Below are 22,885 nucleotides of genomic sequence, written 5' to 3'. Positions count from 1 at the left end.
TACAAAGTGATGTATGAGATGAGGTTTGAAGGAAGCTAGGAATCCTGAAAAGTGGAGATGGGGAGAGAGTGGAGACGAGGGGGACAGCCCATACAAAGGCATGAAGACACGAGATAGAATGATACAATGGCTTGTACCATGGGAGAAACCAAATGGAGACTAGTTTGAGTGGAATGCAAAATGCATGAAGAGGTGTTATATGCAATAAACCTTGAATATCGGTAGACCAGATCCAGAGAGTAAATGACTTTAAATGCCAAGCAGAGGGGTTTATACTTCCTCCTAGAGGGAGAAAGGAGCCCGGGCCACTTCTTGAGCAGGGAATTGACATGTTCTACCCTGTTCTTTAGAAATATCAGTTTGGCAGCTTTGTGGAAGATGAGTTAAAGCAGTGGTGGGATTCAGCCAGTTCTCACCAGTTCGGTAGAACCGGTATCTAATTTTAGGTTTAGTTCCAGGGAACCAGTTGTTAGTTGGGGCAGGGCCTCAGCTCGGTTTGCAGAGAACCAGTTGTTAATTCATTTTAATCCCACCACTGGATTAGAGTGAACCTAGAGTGAACTGCAGGAAGGGATTCCAATAAGGATACTTTAGTAGACATTCTCCTGAATTGCTATGGAGAAAAGAAATAATTCATCATTAATAGCTGTTTAGTGAGGGGCCTCTCTACACTGAGCTGAATTGGTCCTTGGACAACAGACACACAATCCATAGCCAGACCTTTACACAAACCCTGTCTATCTTGGTGAGACCTGCCAAGGCTCTCCTGGAATAACCTTTGGGAATTTAAAGTCACGTCCAGGACTGGCTGAGGAACCGAAGAAAGACTTTGTCATCATCTTTGCCATAATAGAATAATAGCTCAAATTTCACCAGCACTTAGAATCATAGATGATTAAGTTGGAAATGACCTTAGAGAACCTCTGGTCCATTTCCCTTCTTTTACAGATAATAAAGCTAAGGCTGTGAAAGAAATTACTTTCTTGGGGTCACACAGAAATAATGAATGACAACCAGTGATTGAGCTCTTGACTCCAGACTCCAGAGCCAATGCTGTCTCCTCTATACCAGACTTCACAGTTATGAAATGCTTCTTACAGCTGGCCCTTTGAGGCAAGGAGTACAACTGTCCTAACCTCAGTTTTATAGATGAGGAAACTGGGGTCCAGAGGGGTGATAGAACTTCCCCAAGGCCACCCAGCTCAGATGCATCAGAGTCAGAATCTGAACTGGGTCTTGTGACTCTAAAATCAGGGGTCTTTCTCTTACACAACTGGCTCTGGGTTATATCCTGATCATCTTCATACCTATGAGTCCCATAGTTTTGGAAAATAATAATTAATAGTAATCATATGGTATTTTAAGGTCTTCAATGCACTTCACAATATTATCTTTTTATTTTCACAACTCTGAGAGGTATGTGCAATATTAGCCCAAATTTTGCCCATAAGGAAACTGAAGCCAACAGAGGTGGAATGATTTTCCCAACAGCAATAAGTGTCTGAGGCCATATTTGAACCCAGATCCTCCTGACTCCAGGCCCAGCACTCTATTCACTGCACCACCTAGCTGCCAAAGTCAGAAGAGAGGTGGTGTACTGGAGAGAGCCCTGATTGAAGTCAGAGAACCTGGGATTAAATTTGATCTTTGTCACCTCCTACCTTTCTGAGCTTGGGTAAGTTCTATGATTTTGACAGGTGCTTAAATATTTGTTGAATTGAAACCCAAGGCTTCTGACTCCTAATCAAGGAATTTTTTCTCCTATCAGAGGCAGTCAGGTGGCACAGTTGATAGAATGCTGGGCCTGGAGTCAGGAAGGCCAAATTCAAAATTGGCCTCAGACAGACAGTATCTGTGCAACCCCGGGCAAGTCATTTAATCTGTTTACCTTAGTTTCCTCAACCATAAAATGGGGATAATAATAACCTTTACCTTACGTGGCTGTTGCAAGGATCAAATAAAATAATCTGTGTGAAGTGCTTAGCACTGTGCCTAGCACATAGTAGGTGCTATGTGTTCTTTCTCCTTCCCCATCATAATGAGTTGAACACTAAAAAGCATGTGAAATGAAACGTTCTTATTATTACAAATGCAATAGTAATCTGGTGTGGGGAGGAGGGGAAGGAGAAGGGGACCATGAATGTTTCTTTCAGTGGTGTCTCCTTATCTTTCCAGACTGTGCTGGCTGCAAGGAGGAGATCAAACATGGCCAGTCTCTCTTGGCCCTGGAGAAGCAATGGCACGTCAGCTGCTTCAAATGCCAAACCTGCGGGGCTGTCCTCACTGGGGAGTATATTAGCAAGTGGGTGTCTGACTCCCCCACCCCAAGTAACCTGCCTATCCCAAAGGGACCCCAAGGTCGATGAGTCTTTCCAGAGCGAGGAGGCTGATCTGGGTGGATAGACAGATGCTAAGGATTAGCAGTGAAGCAGGTAGCACTCCCTAAAGCCCTGGGTTGGAGTCTTAGCTGTGCCACTAACTTACTGTGAGCTTTTACCCTCTGAACCTCCTGTGTAAAGTGAGGGCATTGGTTTAAATGGTCTCTAAAGACTGTCCAGCTCTAACAGTCTATGTTCTAAGGTAGTTCCTAGCTCTGATATTCTAAGCTCTAAAATCCCTCCTGGTTCAGACAGTCTACGTTGTCAAGCCCCTTCTAGCTCTGACTTTCTATGGACTATGTTCTAAGGCAGTTGACAGTTGAGGGAGAATCCACTACAAGGGCCTGGTCCAGGCCGATGCTCAGGCCATGCTCTGGGCTCCACTGAGGTGCTTAGTCACTACAAGGCACCTGACCCAGTTGCATTGAACTGCTCTTTTCAGCTCCTCTGAACCCACAGGTGGATCCAGTGACAGGAATGACTAATCCATGGAGCATTAGACTTGGAAGGATTATCTGACATCACCTAATATAACGCTCTCATTTTATGAAGAAGGAAACCCAGGCCCAGAGAGGGCGAAATGGCTCACCCAGAGTCTCAGAGAAGGCTGATGGCAGAGTTGGGTCTCCAGCCCAGGTCTCCTGATTCCCTGCCTCAGACTCCTTTCCATTATCCTAGTCTCCCTATTAAACCATCTTTATATACTATAATATTAGTCAGAACCATATTAAAAAGGATTTAATGACAGTGCCCACTTTGAAATAACCTCTTTAAGTCCAGAATCCTGTAAAGTTAAATCCTGTTCTTGGCTGCTGGTGCCAACTTACCTCCAAATAAGAAATGGTGCCAACTATGAAAATCAAGAAATTGATATTAGACATGGAATTGTAACACAGGTTCACTATTCTCTCCCCACTGGACCATCACTGGCCAATGTCTCTACCTTCCTCTCCTCTAGTCCATGTTATTTATCAAGAAGCCTCTATGGCAATCACCAGCTCTCCTGAAATCTTGCCTTGGCCTCTGTTCAAGCAGTATGAAAAATTAGGACAGACAAAGTCTAGAAATGGAAGAACATTTGGGGGCAGGGTGGGGTAATAAAGGATGAAAGAATGGGAAAGAATTTGGAAATTATAAGGAGAAAAGGAGTATCTCTGTCCCCCTTCAGCCCCTGTTTCTGGGACCTTCAACTAGCTACTTCTCCTTAAAGGACATTAAAAGATTTCCTGGTTAATTGAGAATCTTATAAGCAATAAAAAGCCTATGAAGGGATGGGTGGACATCTGTAAACACATTGGGGTAGAGGGGAGGACTGAAATGGAAAGGAAGACTAAACCTATACTCCATATATGTTGTTTTCTTTTGATTTTTCCTCTCATCCTCTCTTCTCACATGAATTCCTCCAACAGGGATGGAGTCCCCTACTGTGAGACTGATTACCATTCTCAGTTTGGCATTAAGTGCGAGACATGTGACCGGTATATCAGTGGCAGGGTCTTAGAGGTAAGTTGGCACCAGGGGCCCTGAGGAATAGAAAACAAGTCTCTTTTTATACCGGCTCTATTCTTGCTGAGGTGGAAGAGACCCCAAAGGCTGGGACTGATGACTGTTCATCACATTGTCCAGAGTGAAAGAAGGACTTCCTCTGAGGCTGGATTGCCTCCCATCAGGAGGTCTATATGGGCAGTCCCTGCACTGGGTAGGGGGTTGAACTAGATCGCTTTGGATGATACTTATAATCATAGAATCTAAGAACTAGATGGACATTAGAGATTATCTAATCCTACCCCTCACTTGTGCAGGGATCATTTCTATATCAGAGATACCTAATTTTTGAGCCTCAGTCCACCAAGCAGTCACAGAGTTATTGTAAAGGGTCCATAAAATTATTTGTGTACCAAGCTTCATCTTGGTGTCAAAGATTTTCTCAATCAATGAACTAATGACACAAAACTATTGTCATGTGGGGGGTTCATGACAGTTTTTATTGTTTCATAGGGGTTCTTATACTTAGCACATTGCCTGACACATAGTAAAATATTAACAAATGCTTGTTGCCTTGTTACTTTATACCTAAAAATTTCTGGGTAACATTACCCAACAGATTCCCTCAGAAGTGTTCAGCCATGGAATTCCAGACTCCTCTAGCTAGGAGATACTCTAAATATATCTAATCTAATCTGTACCTGAGTAGAAATACCCTTTACCCTCCAATCAGCCTATGCTTGAATACCTGGAGTGATAGGGAACTTACCATCCACGGGAGTAGTCCTTTCTACTTTTAGGTATCTCCAAGCATTAGTAAGTTCTGTCTTAGAGCCAAGATATATGTCATGACTACTTTCACATGTTGCTCTTAGTTCTGCCCTCTAGGACAAATAAAAACAAGCCAAATCCCTCTTCTAAATGACAACTTTGCAAATGTTTGAAGACCAAGATCTTGTATTTTCTTTTCCAAAGTTAACAGCCCCATTTCTGTAAATGGATTCTCATATGGCAGGATTCTCTTCCCATCCTGGAATGGTCACCCTCTTTTGGATGTATTGCATTTTAATTAATTAGTCAATTAATAAGCACTGATTAAGTATTTTCTACATGTTAGTGGTGGTACTAACCACTGGAGACACAAAAACAGAAATGAAACAGTCTCTGCCCTCAAGGACCTTATATTCTATGTTTGCTAATGTCCTCCCTAAAATGTAACACCAATTCTAAAACTGCAGGCTTTGCTTGCATGCATTTAGTGATAAGTATCTTACTCCACAGAAAAGTTTATCCTATAGTTATCTCTACTAAATAAGGGAAGTGATCATCCCATTGTTCTCTGCCATGGTCAACACCATCTGGAATATATGCCTAGTTCTAGGTGCCATATTTTAGGAAGGTTGGTGATAAGCTGGGGAGTATGACACAGTGGATAGAGAGCTGCGCCTAGAGTCAGGAAGTCCTGAGTTCGAATATAACCTTGGACACTTACCGGCTGCCTGACCCTGGGCAAGTCTTTGCCTCAGTTTCCTCATCTGTAAAATGAGCTGGAGAAGGAAATGACAAACCATTCCACTATCTTTGCCAAGAAAACTCCAAATGGGGTCATGAAGAGTCAGAAATGACTAAAATGACTTAACAAAAACAACATCTAGAGGAGAATCCTCAAAACTACATTATATGAGAATGGGTGGATGGAATGTGGGATGTGAGGCCTGGAAGAGATGTGATTTAGGGGGAAGACATAAGAGACACCCACCTTGATACTAGGAGAATTATCATGTGGAAAAGGGATTAACTTGTTCTGCTTGGCTTCTGGGGGCAAAACTAGGAGTGATGGATAGAAACTGCATTGGGGCAGACTTGGACAACATTAGAACCACAGGGCTGTTTGATAGAGGAATGGACTGTCTTGGGACCTAGAGAGTTGTGCATATCTTTAGGTCTTCACTTAGATGTTAGATGTTTACTTGTTTGCAGGGATGATATAGGGAATATCCCTGATTATAAGATCATAAATCCATAGATTTAAAATTGGAAGGGCCTTCAAAATGATCTAGTGACTAGATTCTAATCCAACTCCTTCATCTTATAGATGAGGTAACTAGAAGCTTAGAGGTTAATTGACTTGCCTAAGGTCACAAAAGTAACAAATGGAGCTAGAATTAACTAAGGTTTCGGTATGGCTGCTGAGGTCCCTTCCAACTTTGAAATTCTAATCAGGACTTTCTTGGCAGCAGGTAGGCTATATCATAGGATCCTTGGAGATCAGATGCTCCAACCCCCTTGTTTTTGCATTGGAAAAGATGGTGACTCAGAGACATGAAGAGAGATGCTTAAGGCTATATAACTAGTGAGCAGCAGTATATGGACCCAGATTCTTTGACTCCAAACATGGTCCTCTTTCCACCTGATTCTTAAAATGTTCCTCCCTCTCCAAAGATTATTGTGGCCACCACACTCCACATACATACTCAAGCCCACAATCATTCTGCCCACCTCTTGCTACCACCAGAGAGCTCCATGCCCTGTCTGAGGGTAGATTCTAGGGAAAGTTGATGTGTCTCCTCCCAGATCCAAGTGCAGTAGGATTTGAGCATTAAAGGTAAAATATGAGTTCTTTTTTTTTCGGAACTGATATAATGTACTTATTTCAAAATGGGATTCTCTGAGCACTTGACCCTTACCCATTTCCTTGCTGGTCCGTCACCATGGCAACGACTCCACTGCATCTTCCTTTTAGGCTTCTCTGCGGCAGCAGCAGCCATGGCCAGCTGTTGTCTGCAGCATTCTGTTTGCCAAACCTTTTGGAAGGCCTAGCTTGTCTCACCAGCTTTCTAGGCCTTCACACATCCTTGGAGACAGTAGATTGAGTGCTGGATTTGTAGTCAGGAAGAAGTGAGTTCAAGTTCATCCTGGGACACTGTTTACCAGTGGTGGGACCCTAGACAAGTCACTCCAACCACTTTCAACCTCAGTTTCTTAATCCGTAAAATGAGGATAAGAATAACATCACTTCAAAAAGTCATCACAGGGATCAAATGAGACAGTTTCTGTAAAGTGCTTTGAAAATGTTACGGAAGCATATAAATGTTAGCTATTATTATTATAGTAATTTATATTTTATTATGATGGTAATTACTATGTTATTTTTAATCATTTTGATTATTAAAATTGCTATAATAGCAATTTCTATAATAACCCATGAGTTTAATGCAATTGAAAGAGCATTCCCCTAGAAATCAGGAGTGCCAGGTTCAAGTCCTGACTGTCTATTACTCACTGTGTGACACTGGACAAGTGTGTTCTTCTGGTCCTCAGTTTCTTCTTCTGTAGAGTAAAAAAGTAAGAAGAGATGACTTCCTGGGCCTTTACATCAGGTATTGATTGTATTCTTACTCTCTCTGAGTCTCAATTTCCTCCTCTTTTAAAATGAAGGTATGGAATTTAGTGATCCCTAGGCTTCCCCTTCTAGGTCATGAATTCTAAATAATAGGTCTCTAAGGCTATTCATTCTCCAGTCCCACCAGCTTAGGCTGTACACCATTCATTTCCTTTCTTGTACCAGGAAGGTCTTCCTGTTCCCATACAATGCAGATTCATTCCTTCCCTTGTTCTTTTGTTCATACTACTCTCCCAAATCCTATGTGAGCAACAGCTGTAATGCCCATTCTTCTGTGTTAGCCTTCTCACTGATATCCCTTTGCTTTCTGATTGGTTGTCCTGCTTCAAGCCTCTCCCTGCTCCAATCCATCCTCCATTCAGCTGCTAAAGTCATTTCCCTAAAGTGCCAGTCCAACCATGTCATACACACCCCCATTTTTAAAACTCCAATGGCTCCCTGTTACTTCCATGCCCAAATATTAAGTCCTCCATTTGACATATGAAGCTCTTCACAACCTGGCCCCTTCTCTCCTTTCCAGTCATGCTTTACTTACTCCTCTCCATACTCTATGAGCTAGCTCCTTGGCCTTCTTGGTGTGCCCTGCAACACCTAACTCCATCTTCTGTCTCTGTGCTCTTGTACTAGCTGTGCCCCCATGCCTGAAATATTCTCCCTCCTTCTACCTCTTAGAATCCCTGACTTCCTTCAGGACTCAGCTCAAATTCTACCATCCACAGGAGGCCTTTCCCTGTCCCCTCAGCTGCTAGAGGCTTCCCTTCTACAATTACCTTCCTGTCTGTATCTTGTATGTACCTATTTATTTATAAATGATCTCTCTCATTAGAAAGTAAGATCCTTGACCACAGGGTTTGTTTTTACCTTTCTTTGTGCCCCTAGCACTTAGCACAATTACTTATTTAGTGAGTGCTTAATAAATATTTGTTGCTGACTGACTGGCCAGCACTTATGTTGGTACCACAAAATAAGAAGCAACCAACCTGATGTACTATGGAAAGAATAATGGACTAGAGTCCAGTGGACTGAATGAGTCCTGGCTTAACAACTTGAATGACCTTCAGCAAGTCAGTTCCATCTCTGAACCTCAGTTTCATCATTTGTAAAATGGGGAATTTCTCACTTGTACTACCTAATAAGGTTGTCTGAATAGCACTCTTTGAATTTGAACTATTATCAGTAATAGAGCAAGCACTTTGTAAACATAAAAAGCTATATAAATGTGAGTTATTACAATCTAGCTGGGGAAATAACTAACACACATAAAGGAGAAAATAATAAATCAAAATATGCATGCATTTTTCATGTCAACATCAATAATTAATTATAATAATGATAACAATGGAGAAATAGCTTGCTTTAGTGGTTAGAGAGCCTACTTCAGGGTCAGAATGATCTGGATTTAAGCACTCCCTCTGATGCATACTGGCTCTGTGACTCTTAGGCAAATCACTTAATTTCTCAGTAGCCCAAGCTATTTTCATTTTCCCCTATGAGTATAATTCTTTTTTTTAATTTCCTAAGACTATAAGTTGCAGAATAACTGCTACTCTTCATTGATAAATGGAATTTCCTTACCAGGGAGCTCTTTACACTGATAGAACCTCAGGCTCAGACAAAATAATAATAACGATGATAATAATAACCAGTGGTCTTGGGCTGGTATGGAACATCCAGGACAAGGGAAGTGATGATCTTATCATCTTTTGACCTTGTTAGACCAGATCTGCAACATTATGGTTACTTCTGGGCACCATATTTGAGGAAGAACATTGATGAGTTGGAACATGTGGAGAAGATAGCATAAAGGATCTTTGAAGGAACAAAAACACAATGTAAATTAATCAGTTGGAGGAAGTGGAAATATAATATAGATAAGACTTGGGGGAGGAGGACATGATCACTACCTGCAGTGGGGAAGAGGGTTTGGACTTGTTCCACTTGGCCTCAGGGCATAGAACTAAGTCCAGAGATCTCAATATAGCTAACTAGATAGACAGACAGATCTAGACATCTATCTATAAAATACATCTATTTTATTTTATATGTAAGTAAATAAATATCATATAGACATAAATATCTATCTAGAATTATAGTCATCTATATCTACATTATCTATATCTATGTCTCTTATCTCTGTTTCTACTTCTATCTTTGCCTCTGTCTATATCCATATCTCTGTTGCTATCCGTACATATCTATGTTTATGTCTTGATGTCTATCTACCTCTACCTCTACTTCTCTCCATCATCTCTACCTTACCTCTATCTCAATCTTCACTTCTATCTCCACCACTATTTCTGTCATCTCTATCTCTATTACCATGTCTATCTCTATCTCTATCTATGTGAAACAACTTCCTAACTTTCAAGTCTGTCCAACAAATTAATGGAACTGCCTCTAATGTCTCTTCAAACTCTAAGATTCTATTATTCTAATTAGAAAATCAAGAGAAATGCACACATATGCAGAGAATAAAGGAACACTTTTCCCAATTAATTTATCAAGTCTGTATTCATTTGGCACAAAGGAAACACTTCAGTTCTGGGAAGGCGCCCAGTACAGGAGTGGAGAGTCAATAAAGTGATGCCAATTATGACAAAATGTCCATTTGATGTGAATTGTGAGCTAAGTTTTGAGGTAGGTGGAGATTACAGGATCAGAAAATCAGAGATTAGAACTGAAAAGGATGTTAGAGGCTATCTAGTCAAACCCCCCTGTTTTACAGTTAACTGATTCCCAGAAGAGTTGACTGACTTATCTAGTATTACCTAGGTAGCAAGTGGTATAGACAAGATTTGAATCCAGGTATTCTGATTCCAAATACAGCACCCAATATGGTACTCTTATGCTGTCTCTAACGGGTGTGACCTGGCAATGAAGAGAGGGCCTTCTAAAAGTACAGTGTAGCTCATGCAGTGGTATCCAGTCAGGACAAGGCAAACCATATACATGAGTCCAATCAATCACTCAACAAGCAGTTATTAAGCACCTACTGTGTGCCAGGCACAATGTTAACTCTAGTCATCTGATTAGAGAAGGTCAGTGAAAGAGAGGCAACTAGCTGAGATGGTGGATAGAAAATGGGACCTTAAGTCAGAAAGATCTGAGTCTACATCTTGTCTTACTAGCTGTGTGACCCTGGGCAAGTCATTTACCTTCTCTTGGCCTCAATTTCCTTTTCTATAGAATTGGGATAATAACAATAATAGGGTTGTTATGAAAATTGAATGTATTAACATGTACTCTTTTAAGTCTTAAGGAGCTGTTTGTCTAACTGTGTGTCTATCTACCTGTGCAATCTATCTATAATCTGTCAATCTATCATCTTTTAGTCTATCTGTCTATCAAGCTATCATCTACCTTTCTCATCTCTCTTCTATCTCTATGTATCATTTGTCTGTCTGTCTATCTGTCTGTCTGTCTATGAGATCGACAGGATTGTAGTAGATGCGAGCCCATGCCTCCAAGGTTCACTGGCTCAGATTTGGTACACTGAATGGTAGGGAGCTCCTGTAAACTTCTTAACAGGAGAATGATGGGATGAAAATAGTATTTGATCATTCATAAAGTGGGAGATATCCTGGGCTAGGGCAGAGGGTGACCCCAGAGTAAGATTCAGGATGATGACCTAGGTAAACAAGAGGACGTATGAAAAATATTTAGCTAAGTCATATGCGAGCAAGTGTGCCGCTAGTTTGATATGGTGACCAAAAAGGCAAATGTGATCTTAGACCACATTAATTAATGAATAGTGAATAAGGAGGGTGATAGTGCTGGTGCCCTTTTTCCCTGGTCAGATCACATTGGGAGTATTTTGTTCCGTTCTGGACAATGCACTTTGGAAAGGATTTTAACAAGTTGAAACATTTCCAGAGAACAACCAGGAGGCGAAGAGAATTTTAACCCATAGAACATGGGGCATAACAGGAAAAGTGGCATACTTGGAGTCAGAAGAGACCTGGATTTGAATCCTGCATCTGACACTGTGACCATGGACATTTTATTCTCTGAACTGTAACGTACTCATCTGTCAAAGGGGAATGATAATAATAATACCTGTTGGACCTTTCTCATGGGGTTGTTGTGAGGCTCAAATGAGGTCATGTAGGTAAAGTGCTTTGTAAACCTCACTGTTGTTCAGATGTTTAATTTTGGATCTTGGTGACACCATTTTGGGTCTCCTTGGCAAAGATACTGGTTTGCCATTTCCTTTTCCAGCTCATTTTTACAGATGAGGAAACTGAGGCAAGTGGAGTTAAGTGACTTGCCCAGGGTCACACAACTAGTAAGTATCTGAGGCCAAATTTGAATTCAGGTCTTCCTGACCCCAGGCCTAACATTCTATCCGCTGAGCCATCTAGCTGTCCCTTGTAAATCTCAAAGCATTATATAATTATAAGCTCTTAGAATTACTGAAAATATCCAAACAGAGGCTAGAAGATCACTAGTCAGGAATATTATGAAAGCTATTTATCTATCAGGTAGCCAGTTGGACTAGATGACCTTTAAGGTCCCTTTGAAATCTGAGGTCCTGAACCTCGTGGCTATAGAACATATTATGTATATTTTATCATTTCATTCTAAAGAATGTTCAAGCTGGAAGACAATATAAAGATTGTTCAATCTGATCCTTTAACTTCATCAACAAAAAAACTCAATTCCGGGGAGGTCAAGTAATTTGTCCAAGATGGTACAGTTAGCAAGAGACAAAGCTGCTGGGACTTGAGCCCAGGTCTTTTAACTATTCTAAATATTCCTATATTCTTTCCACTACACCAGGCTGCCTCATTCTGACCCTGTGAGGTAGAAGGGATCATCTGGTTTCCATGAAGTTTAGAGATCATTGAGTCCATCCCATCTGCCCAACCCCATTTTAAAGATGAAGAAACTGAGGCCCTTTAGTCTCTTAAGTCTCTATTTTATGGAAGACTAAGGAAGTGAAGCAACTTTCCCGAGGTCACCCAGCAAAGCGAGCAGTAGGGCCAGAGCTACAGCAGAGGTCTTCTCGGTCCCACTCTGGTTCTGTTTCTACTCCATATATGACTACCTATTACTCATGGTCACTCTCACATTCTCTCTCTCCATCCCATGATTTTTAACTCTCCCTGAAGCCCTTCTTCTCTTCTTCCCCCACTGCCAACCTAAGCGCTCTTACTTGTTGCTGCTAGGACATTGTGCCAATTATCACAATCCTTCCTCTCTTCCCCTACCATCTTCTTGCCAAAAAGATCCACAACAAAGGCCCTATACTGAATCCCTTATAATGGGTCTTCATTCCCTTAACTCCACCTAATGGTCTCCATCTGGAGCCATTTTTCTGATTTCTTATTGATCAGTTTACCTTGACTTCCTAAAACATCCCTCCTAATTTCCTAATGTATAGAGTTTCCTCTTTGAATCTCAGCTGCTCCAAATTCATTTCAGCCTTTTCCTCCTCCAGGGACTCTTTTTAGAGGGAGGGAGGAGGAGGAATTTGGCAATGGGGGTGGGGAGTGGTGACATTCAGGAAGGAACCAAGTTTCCATTTTGTCATTGGCTGCTACCATCCTAGAGCCTATAATTGAGATGATGAGAAGACACAACGTGGGAACAAGCTACCAATTAGACCGATTATTTCTGTCAGGGGGCTGGATTATCAGGCCTACAGGGTCCCAGTTTAGGAAAACAGCATGCCACCTCCCAAGGATTGGGATCTATTGCATTTCTTGTTGATGAGTGGGATTTCTCAGTGATGGGGGGCACAGAACTCTAGAAGCAACTACTGCTTTTAAAAAAAAATCCAGAATCTTTCAGGTCCTTGCTCAAAACAAAGGGAGTTGTTTAGACAGGAGAAAAGATGACTCACTTGGGACATGACCCTTCAAGTATCTGAAGGGCTTACATGGGGAAATAGACTTGTTCCTCTTAAGCCCAGAGGGCAGACCTGGGACCAATGAATGAATGCTCTGAGGAGGCAGATTTTGGGTTTCATACAAAGAACTCGTCAACAATTAGGGTAGCCCAAAAGTGGAATAGGCTGGCTTGGGTAGAAGTGGATTTCCCCTCCCTGGAGGTCTTGAGGTGGAGTACTTATTAGGGGCATTGTACAGGGAGATTCCCAATTAGGAATGAGTTGGTCTACAGACTTCTGAGGTCTCCTTTAATTCTGGCTGTCTCTGAATCTACATTCCCCTCATTTTGTAATAACCCCTACTATCCTTTTGGAAGGCTCTGCATTTTTAACAAGCTTTTTAAAACTCAGCAAAATTAAACATTTTAGCATCTGGCTCATGCAGCCCTACAACGTAAACCAGTCCCAAATGCCTCCTCAAAAATGAACCTCTAATTGAGCTTCTCAAAGGACTTTCTTATCACCCATTTCCAGATTAAGTTTCAGTATCTACTAAAAATTATTTTTTTACTAATAAAAAAATAAAACAAAGGACTTCCATCCTGGGGAAGAACTAACTGAGGGGCCGAAACGATGTCGATTACTTGCTTTGTGAACTTGAACAATCCCCATAACTTAACTGAGCCTCACTATTTTACACTGTAAAATGGGGATGATAATGCCTGCTTTTCTTACAGGGCTGATAGGCAGATCAAATATGATCACATATGGAATCACATGGCTCTAAAAATATACCAGATTAAGATATTCTGCCACTCATAATAGAATCATATAATCGAGCTCTCAGGGACCTAGAAGCATGGAGTATCAGAGCTAGAAGAAACCTTAGCCACTATCTAGTCCAGGCCCTTGATTTTACAGATGACAAAATTAAGGCTTGGAAAGGGGACCTGATTTGTTCAGGGTGACCCATTGGTGGATCTGGTATTAGGATGCATGGCTCCTGATTCCCGAACCAGGATTCATAGGATCAGTGAAATAAATACCTCCCTCTCCCCTAAATAATCCAGTATTTATTTTGCATATGCTTTTATATGTTTATATGTGTACATGTTTTCTCCCCCTATGGATCTGAGGTCAGGAACGCTTTCATTTTGGTTGTCCCCAACCATATAGTGACAGGTACATAGTAGGTGCCTAATAAATGCTTTTAGATCAAATGATTGCTAGGTCCTGGGGATACAAAAGCAAAAATGAAACGATCTATTCCCTCTGCAGCTTGTGCTGTATTGTGTAAAGGGGCCGAGTAGGGGAACTGCTGCAAGGAAAGCAATATAAAAAACAGATATTACTAGTTTTCGTTTTTCTAACCAAATAATCCTCCATGAAATGACTAAGGCCTCATTGTGATGTGCAGGCAACCTGAGCTGTTGGAAGTAATGCCTCCAAAGCTAAAGCACCAAAAGGTCCTACCAGGCGTTACGCAGTAAGGTATTTTGTGTCCGTGGTCCAGTAAGACTAAGGAAAGGGAAGGGAAAGGAATAAGCATTATTAATCACCTACTGTATACCAGGAACCACGCTAAGTAACTTACAAATCTTATTTCATTTGATCCTCACAACATCCCTGCTACATTGTTGAGGAAACCGAGGTTAACTTTCCCAGGGTCACAGAGCTTGTAAGCATCTGTGGCAGGATTTGAACTCAGTTCTCCCTCTCTCCAGGCAAGAGTAGGGCCCAGAGTCAAGAAGGCTTATCTTCCTGAGTTCAAATCTGTCCTCAGACTCTTAGTAGCTATGTGACCCTGGGCAAGTCACTTATCCCTGTTTGCCTCAGTTTCCTCACCTGTAAAATGAGCTGGAGAAGAAAATGGCAAACCACTGCAGTATCTTTGCCAAGAAAATCCCAAATGGGGTCATGAAGAGTCAATTGGATACAATTGAAAATGACTGAACGACAATAAATACTGCGTGTCAATCTCTGTGCTAAGTGATTTACAAATCTAGCCTCTGGGAGGTAGGTACTATTATTGTCCCCAGTTTATAGTGGAAAACACTGAGGTTAACTTGCCTAGGGTCACACAGCTTGCAAGCATCTGAGGCAGCATTTGAATTGTTATTCCTGTCTCCAGCCCAGTGCTCTATATGCTATACCACTTCGTTGCCTTTTAAAAGGAATACTTTATTCACAAAGTACCAGCACAAAAATACAAAATTACTCCTCTAACATGTGAAGCTTAATCCTTCCCCCCTGCACCACCTCACCTTGTGGAGAGGGGACGGGTATTAAGTTCACGGCTTAGCTTGGTTCCTGTAGAGCACAGTCCTAAGTTTCAGGTCCAAAGCACCCCCCCCCCCTCCCGCGCCCGGGCTCCACTTCCAAGCACCCTGGCTTCTCCTGGCTTCCCTGTCGGGCTGGGCAGCTCTAAGACCCTGCCTGGAATCTTGGCTCCAAAGTCGCCATGAATTGGACTCCCAGGTATGGTGGGGATTACCACCTGCATGTGAAACTTAGAAGGACAGATGACCCAGAGCAGAAACACTCCCAGGACAAAAGAAACGTCAGAGCCACGGGAATAAGAGGGAGAGCAGAGGAAGGAAGTCCTTTTCCTTCTACTGGTTCAGTTCATGGTCCCTGAGCTGTGGGCGAACTGTGTTCTCCACTCTCCGGACTCAGTGTGATGAACAGGCTCATCAGACTGGTCTCCAGGTGGTGACATTTTTGCACACAACAATTCCCAAAAGAGCTATTTAGAGAAGTAGCATAGTATAGCATATAGAGTGCTGGCCCTAAAAGCCTGCATGTTTACTAGCTGTGTGGTCCCCAGCAGGTCATATAACTTCTCTTCACCTCAGTTCCTTCCCCTATAAAGTGGGGATGATAGCAATTAAAGCACTTAACTTTACAGGGCTACTATGATGAGGATAGACTGAGATAATGTGTGCAAACCTTAAAGCTATCGATAAATGTCAGTTGCAATTAATATCATCTACTAAGTTATAGAGAGGCTGGGGGCTGGGTAGTTCCACCTTGATGAAATCAAAGATCTTTCGAAATATTGAAATAATGAATAAATGTGTAACGCTGGAGCAAACAGCTTCTATACCTATTTTCTCCCCACAATATTACTTGGTGCATGTAAATTTGTACTTCCTAAACTCGTGTTGAGAAGTACAATTTATGCCAGAGATCTGGGGCTCACATTATGCCATAACAGAACAGAATTCAGACCCAGTCACCCTCCCACTCCCTCCCTCTCTCCACCATCTGATCACTACTCGGCTACCTGGCTTCTCATCAATAAATGCTTGTTGAGTACTTCATTGTCAATTTCTCAAAACCAGCCTTATTCAGTAGGATGGAGAATGGGGTTTGGATTTAAAATTTGGGAGTTTTTCAATGTAGTAAAATATACTCTGGTTGATGCTCTCAGCATCCCCTGTAAGGGTGTCCTAACAAAATAAAGCACATCACCATATTGGCCTTCTGAAACCACAGTTTATTTATCATGCCCGTAGCTCAAAGCTGTAGGTTTCATAGGACTTAGAACTGGAAGGAATTTTAGAACTCATCTAATTGAAATCCCTCCCTTATTGATAAAGAAACAGAAGCAATGACCTGTCTAAAGTCATGAGGTATTAGTAAAGTGCCTAGCATAGTGCTTGGCACATAGTAGGTGCTTAATAAGTGCTTATTCCATTCCATTCATACAGATGGTAGGTACCTGTATTTCAATCCAGTTCCTCCAATTCCAAAGTCTATGCTAATGCCATTTTATGACACCTCCCCACTTTGTTGTTTTTTCTTTCTGTCACAACATACTGCTTTTCCTACTATGCCAAACTCCTTCCTGACCCTGTCATTCAAAATCCTCCAGTATGACTGTGAACTACGTTGTCAGGCTTGTCTCTTCACCCTGTTGCCCTATACAAACCCTACATGAACCTTCCCCTCTAGCTCAGATGGTCTCACAGTCCCCTAAAAAGGCCTCACACTGTCTCATCTCTGTAGTTTTGCTCATGCAGTCTCCCTGAGTCCTTGCTAGACAAGCAAATTCTCCGTCTCTCCATCTTTTCTGGCCTTCTCATGTAGCCATTATTCTTCCAACTCACTGGGTGAGCATGGTGTAGACAGCACACTGGAGACTTGCTTTCAAATTTCAGTCCTGCCATGAATCAACAAAAACACCCTGGCCAAGCCACTTAATTTTTCCCACCATCTTGTTCCTCATCTTTAAGATGAAGACAATAATCCCTGGCCTACCTACTTCCTCTGCTTCCTTTGAGGGAAGTGCTTTCTAAACCTGTAAGATATTATAGAAGTGTCAGTTATGGGGGTGGGGGGAGGGAGGAGAGAGGAGAAAAACCTTTATCCTATGGGCCACTGACCCATCAAAAACTTAATCAGGTCCCTGCATAATCCTGATAATATAATTGACCTTTATATAACATTCACATTTATTGCCTTTTTTAGTCTTCACAACAGCCTTGTGTTGTGAATATTTGGGGCATGAATATTACACCCGTTTTAAGGATGAGAGCGGTGTAGCTCAGAGTTAAGAGACTGTCTTGTCCAAGATCATACAGCTCTTTCATGACAAGATTCAAAGTACAAGTATCAACTAATTAGTTTTGAGGTTACTGTTGTGAATGCTAGGCTGTCTACAGGGAGATGGAGAAAGACTGAGAGAAATATGAAAGGTTTGGCTCACCTACTTTTTAAATTAAGAATGGAAAATGTGAGGCTTTACTCCAAAAATGTAAACAGTATATGTTTTTTTAAACTATCTGTTCCACATTATGACTGATTAAAGGAACAGAAGACAGCCAGGACCAGGAAAGACAGTCAGAAGGGAAAAGTCATCCAGGGTGAAGGGGATAAGGTAGTGACAAGGATAACAAGATTAAAAGGGTTATTGACCTTAGGCAAGTCACCTGACCTCTCTAGTCCTCAGTTTCATCACCTGTAAAATGAGGGGGTTAGACCTCTAAGGTTCCTTCCAGCTCTAAATCTATGATCTCTGTGTTTTCTATGATAGTACAGACAATGACGTAATATGTATGAAGTTTCACGTCTCTACAAAGATAACAAACAGTATATATATATAGTACTCATACATATATACTCTATACACATTATGTATATAATACATAATATATATAAACTACAAATGGATATAAATTTATATGCTATACTGTATTGAAGCTACAAATACATTGTATATATTATATATGTATATACTAAATATATAGTGTGTATATAGTATATATACATATATACTATATGTTTAGTATATGTATATATAGTATGCATGTATACATTCTATATATACACTCTGTATTTGTAGCTTTAATACACTGTAGCACATATATACTTATGTACATTTGTAGCTTATAAATACACTGTAGATAGATAGAAAGATAGATAATTAGATAGACAGGAGATAGATAGATGGATGGACAGATGGATGGATGGAAGGGAGCTTAATGGTCATCTAACCTGACCCACATTTTACAGATGAGGAAACTTCAGATTATAGAAGCTAGCTAACTTGTCCAGATCACACAGTAAGTAGCAGAAGACAATTAGACTTCAAGGATTCATCATTTTCATGATACAAGGATTTCTTTCACTGACACAAATCACAGTGTCTTCCCACTTTAATAGATCATTTAATTCAGGGGTTCTTAACCCAGGGTCAGAGTCCAAGGAAAGATTTTAGGGAGGGTCTGTAAAGTTGAATGGAAAAAAATACCTACTCCTCCCACTAACTTCTAATTGAAATACAGCATTTCTTTCCAGTATTTAAAAATATTATTCTGAGAAGAGCTCCAAGATTTCACCAGACTCACATAAGGATACATGATCTAAAAAATGCTTAAGAACATCTGGTTTAATAAGTTCTCTAAAACTGAGGCTTTAATGAGGCATTTTAAAAAATCATCACCTGATAAACATTCATCTAATTATGAACACTTCTGCCTTCATTGTCTACTCAGTGAATGACTGTAGTCCATCACTAGACCTATACTCAAAGTCTTTCCAGTTTAGTAGGGCCTGCTGGAAATTATACTTCACTAGTATCACCTCTTAAAACCCAGGGTCACATTCTCACCACAACTGAAGCATGAAGTTTTTAATGTATGACATGTAGTTGGAATTTCAAATTTAAAGTTTCCTATCAAGTTCTGTGATTTGCATTAGAAAAGCATCATCCATATTCTCCATCTGGCTGAGCCATCAGTATTGTACTCATTATTGCTTCCTGGTTCAGCCACAATGAAAAGGGCCCTCAGAGTAACATCTCCATCTGGTGGGCTTTTATGATATTGCCATGAAAAATTCTTTTAAAATGTGGTTGTAGTTTTGAAGCTAGTGACACAAATGGGATTTGACATCAGATACCAGAGCTCCTAGGGCAGCTAAGTGGTATAGTGGTTAGAGTGAAGGACCCAGAATCAAGAAGACTCATCCTCCTGAGTTCAAATCTGGCCTCAGACACTTACTAGCTGTGATCCTGGGCAAGTGACTTAACCCTGTTTGCCTCATTTTCCTCATCTGAAAAATGACCTGGGGAAGGAAATGGTAAACCACTCCAGTATTTCTGCCTAGAAAACCCCTAATGAGATCACAAAGAGTCAGACATTACTGAAAACAGCTGAACCAGAGCTCCTAACAGACACTTCATTTTAGAAAAATGTCTTCTAGGCAGATGAAAGTAAACCAAGGACTGTCTCTGGTCCATAGCTGAAAGTTCCTAACCAGGATAGCTTCAGTTATCTTAAGAACTGGTGAAAGTCTTTCAAAATAATCCTCGAAGTAATTTGTTGCAAAGTCAAGTATATACTGACAGAGTACTAAGTTCCAAGTTACAACTCTGAGTACATACACACACATGCATATAAATACATAATATAATATGACAATATAATAATACATATATATATATATATACATATATATATATATATATATATTAAGGCAGCATGATGCAGTGAAAAGAATACTGGACTTGGGATTGGAGTACATAGGTTCATGTGCCCTGTTACCTGTAGAACTCGATACTTTTGTGACCTAGGCAAGTCACCTAACCTCACTGGACCTCAGTTTCCTTATCACTAAAATAAGGGAGTTTGACTAGATTCCCTCTATGGTCTCTTCCAGATCCAAATCTATGACCTTATGAATTGAATCCCTGTGGCTAATGTTATGGGAAGAAAGAAATGGCTGTGTACAGTTGTTAGTAAGCATATTCAGTTCCAAACTGAACGGAGACATTTAGAAACATAGTCTATTTCAACCACTTTAATGTATTCTTACTGTAGGGGGATGATTCCTGGCTAGGATTCTCTAGAGCAATGGTTCTCAATGGGTGGGGTCCGAGGTCTCTTAGGGGGTCTTTGAGACCATTTCAGTGGATCTGTGACATCAAAACTATTTTCATGATATTAAGACATTTTCATTTATAACATATATAACATATAACATTTATAACATATAATATTTTTCATTTATAACATAACATATATAACCCATATAAACAAAGGTTCTTTGGGGGTAGGGGAGTGTTCAATAACTTTCGATACTATATAGAGGTTCTAAGACCAAAAAGTTTGAGAACCACTGCTCTAAATTCATGAAGACAGGCAAGATAGTCAATAAAGGCAAGATTATAGCTTGTGTCCGTGAGAAATAGAAAATGATTTAACAGTACTGTGTGATCCTGTTGGGCTCCTCAGTTTTTCTCTGGGGCTATCTACTCCCTGAGCAATCCCGACCATCTGAGAAACGGCCCTGCCAGGAATTTCAGGAAGTATAATAGGGGTTTACTCTCATCTTGAGGATCTTCATCTTCTTCTCTAAAATAATGTTGGGGAAGGAAGGATGGTAAGAATTAGGATGTTGTGTGTGTGTGTGTGTGTGTGTGTGTAGTAAAGAGTTGTAGTAAGGTCGGTGTGGGAGTGCATTCAAAACAATACAGTTGAAGGAATACTGAAGTAGGCCTTTGGGTACTTGGGTTCTAGTCCCAGCTTTGCAGTAGACTAGCTCTGTGACTTTTGACCAATCACTTCCTTTAAATGGATTTTAGTTTCTTCCTTTGTATAATGAGACTAGATGATTGAAGGGCCAGTCCAGCTCAGAATTCTCTAACCGTTGTTCTTCTGAGTTGACCTCTTCTGCCAGGGTTGCCATGAAGGAGATTAGTATACTCTTCTTCCACAATAGTAACACAAGAGCCCGTTGAGTAGAACAATCCTGGGTTTGTGGTGGGTCCCATAGGCTAGTGAGGTGGTCCTGGACAGCTCCTGTTTATTTAAAGACAGGCCTAAGAAGTCTGAGATATTTAGTAGTTCACATATGAAGGTTACACAAGAGGTCCCAGCTGCCCTTTTCGTCAGCTACTCTGCACCATTTTAAAGCCTACTTTTATCTTCCTGTATCCATAGGCAGGAGGAAAACATTACCACCCAGCCTGTGCCAGATGTGTCCGCTGCCAACAGATGTTCACAGAAGGAGAAGAGATGTACCTCACAGGTATGTACATCTGGGAGACAGAGAAAGAGAGGGAACACAGAAACTCTTTGTGTGTGTGTGTGTGTGTGTGTGTGTGTGTGTGTGTGTGTGTGTGACTGAAAGAAAAGCATTTAAGTGCTTACTATGTGCCAAGACTTGTGCTAAGTTCTGAGGATACAAATACAACAGCAAGAAAGTTTCTGCCCTCAGAGAGCTTATATTCTAAAGGGGGAAACAACATAGATTGATGGATGGATGGATGGATGGATAACTTGTAAGAGAAAGACCCAGGTAAGGAACAAAACTCAATTTTGTATGTTAGTAATTTTCTATCAGATATATTTTTTAAAATTAAGAGAAACCTGTGATCCTTCTTAAACAGTTAATATGTCATGGTATTTTATACAGTATCCTTACTGAAGAACTCTAGAAATTGGAAAACAACCACAGTCAATTTTCAACATGAAACTACTTGTGAAGGATATGAAGGATAGATAAATTGATAAATATCTGGATTGGTGGTAAGGGAAGGTAATTATAGTCAGGGAAGTCAGAAAGAATGTGAGTAGAACGATATAATAGTCCACTGACACATTTTTTCCCCCAGAGGTAATGGTAGTGTTGATTTAATAAAATTATCAGAGCAAGAAATCTAAGGAGGGAGGAAACTCTTGCAGAGCAACTGGGCAGAAAATGCTCTGGAGGAGAGGAGGCCACATGGCCTAAGGTAGTGACAAGTGGCTTAGCTCTTCCCTAGCATGGTCTCTAGAGGTCCGGTTTGGAGGATGGAACAGCTGTAGGTAGTAGCGAGGGAAATGGCCAGCTGATAGGGAGATTCTATCTCCCAGGTTCCCTATATTGTCACTGTCTTCGACTTTATCTTCAAAATGCAATCATTTCTCAGCTGGCTGTTGTGATGGCCACCACTTCTGTGAACCTACATGGGAGAAACCTCTCTTGGTTCCAATCATATCCTGCCTTGTATGAGTTATTTGTGTCTATGTCTCATCCTCCCTATTATACTGTGAGCTCTTCTGAGGGCAGGTCCTGGGTCTTACTCCTCTTTATATCTCATCTAGTGCCTAGTACATGTCTGAGGAGGATCTGAATCTGTATCTTCAAGTGTCTGAAAGGCCGTGATGGAAGATTTAGATTTCTTTCTGCTAAAATTAACAAGCAGGTGGATGATGAGTTTAACATACAGGAACAAATTGGGGTTCAAAGGGCTCGCTGAATCAGTGAAAAAGACCTGTGACTGTAATCTGGTGCTGGAAA

General features: G+C 40.9%; 1 protein-coding gene across 2 annotated transcripts in view; it reads left to right on the top strand.

Moving 5' to 3' along the window:
* ABLIM3 (actin binding LIM protein family member 3) overlaps positions 1 to 22,885 on the top strand; it is a 173,943-nt gene that overhangs the window by 94,570 nt on the left and 56,488 nt on the right. For both annotated transcript variants that reach the window (XM_036748987.1, XM_036748986.1), the window contains exons 5-7: positions 2,176 to 2,302; positions 3,788 to 3,881; positions 21,544 to 21,631. In XM_036748987.1, the coding sequence (XP_036604882.1) occupies positions 2,176 to 2,302; positions 3,788 to 3,881; positions 21,544 to 21,631 (309 nt within the window). The remainder of the gene's footprint in view (positions 1 to 2,175; positions 2,303 to 3,787; positions 3,882 to 21,543; positions 21,632 to 22,885) is intronic.

The sequence above is a fragment of the Trichosurus vulpecula genome, chromosome 3 (genome assembly GCF_011100635.1).
Source record: "Trichosurus vulpecula isolate mTriVul1 chromosome 3, mTriVul1.pri, whole genome shotgun sequence".
Classification (NCBI taxonomy): Eukaryota; Metazoa; Chordata; class Mammalia; order Diprotodontia; family Phalangeridae; genus Trichosurus; species Trichosurus vulpecula.
This window is presented reverse-complemented; position numbering and strand designations above follow the sequence as displayed.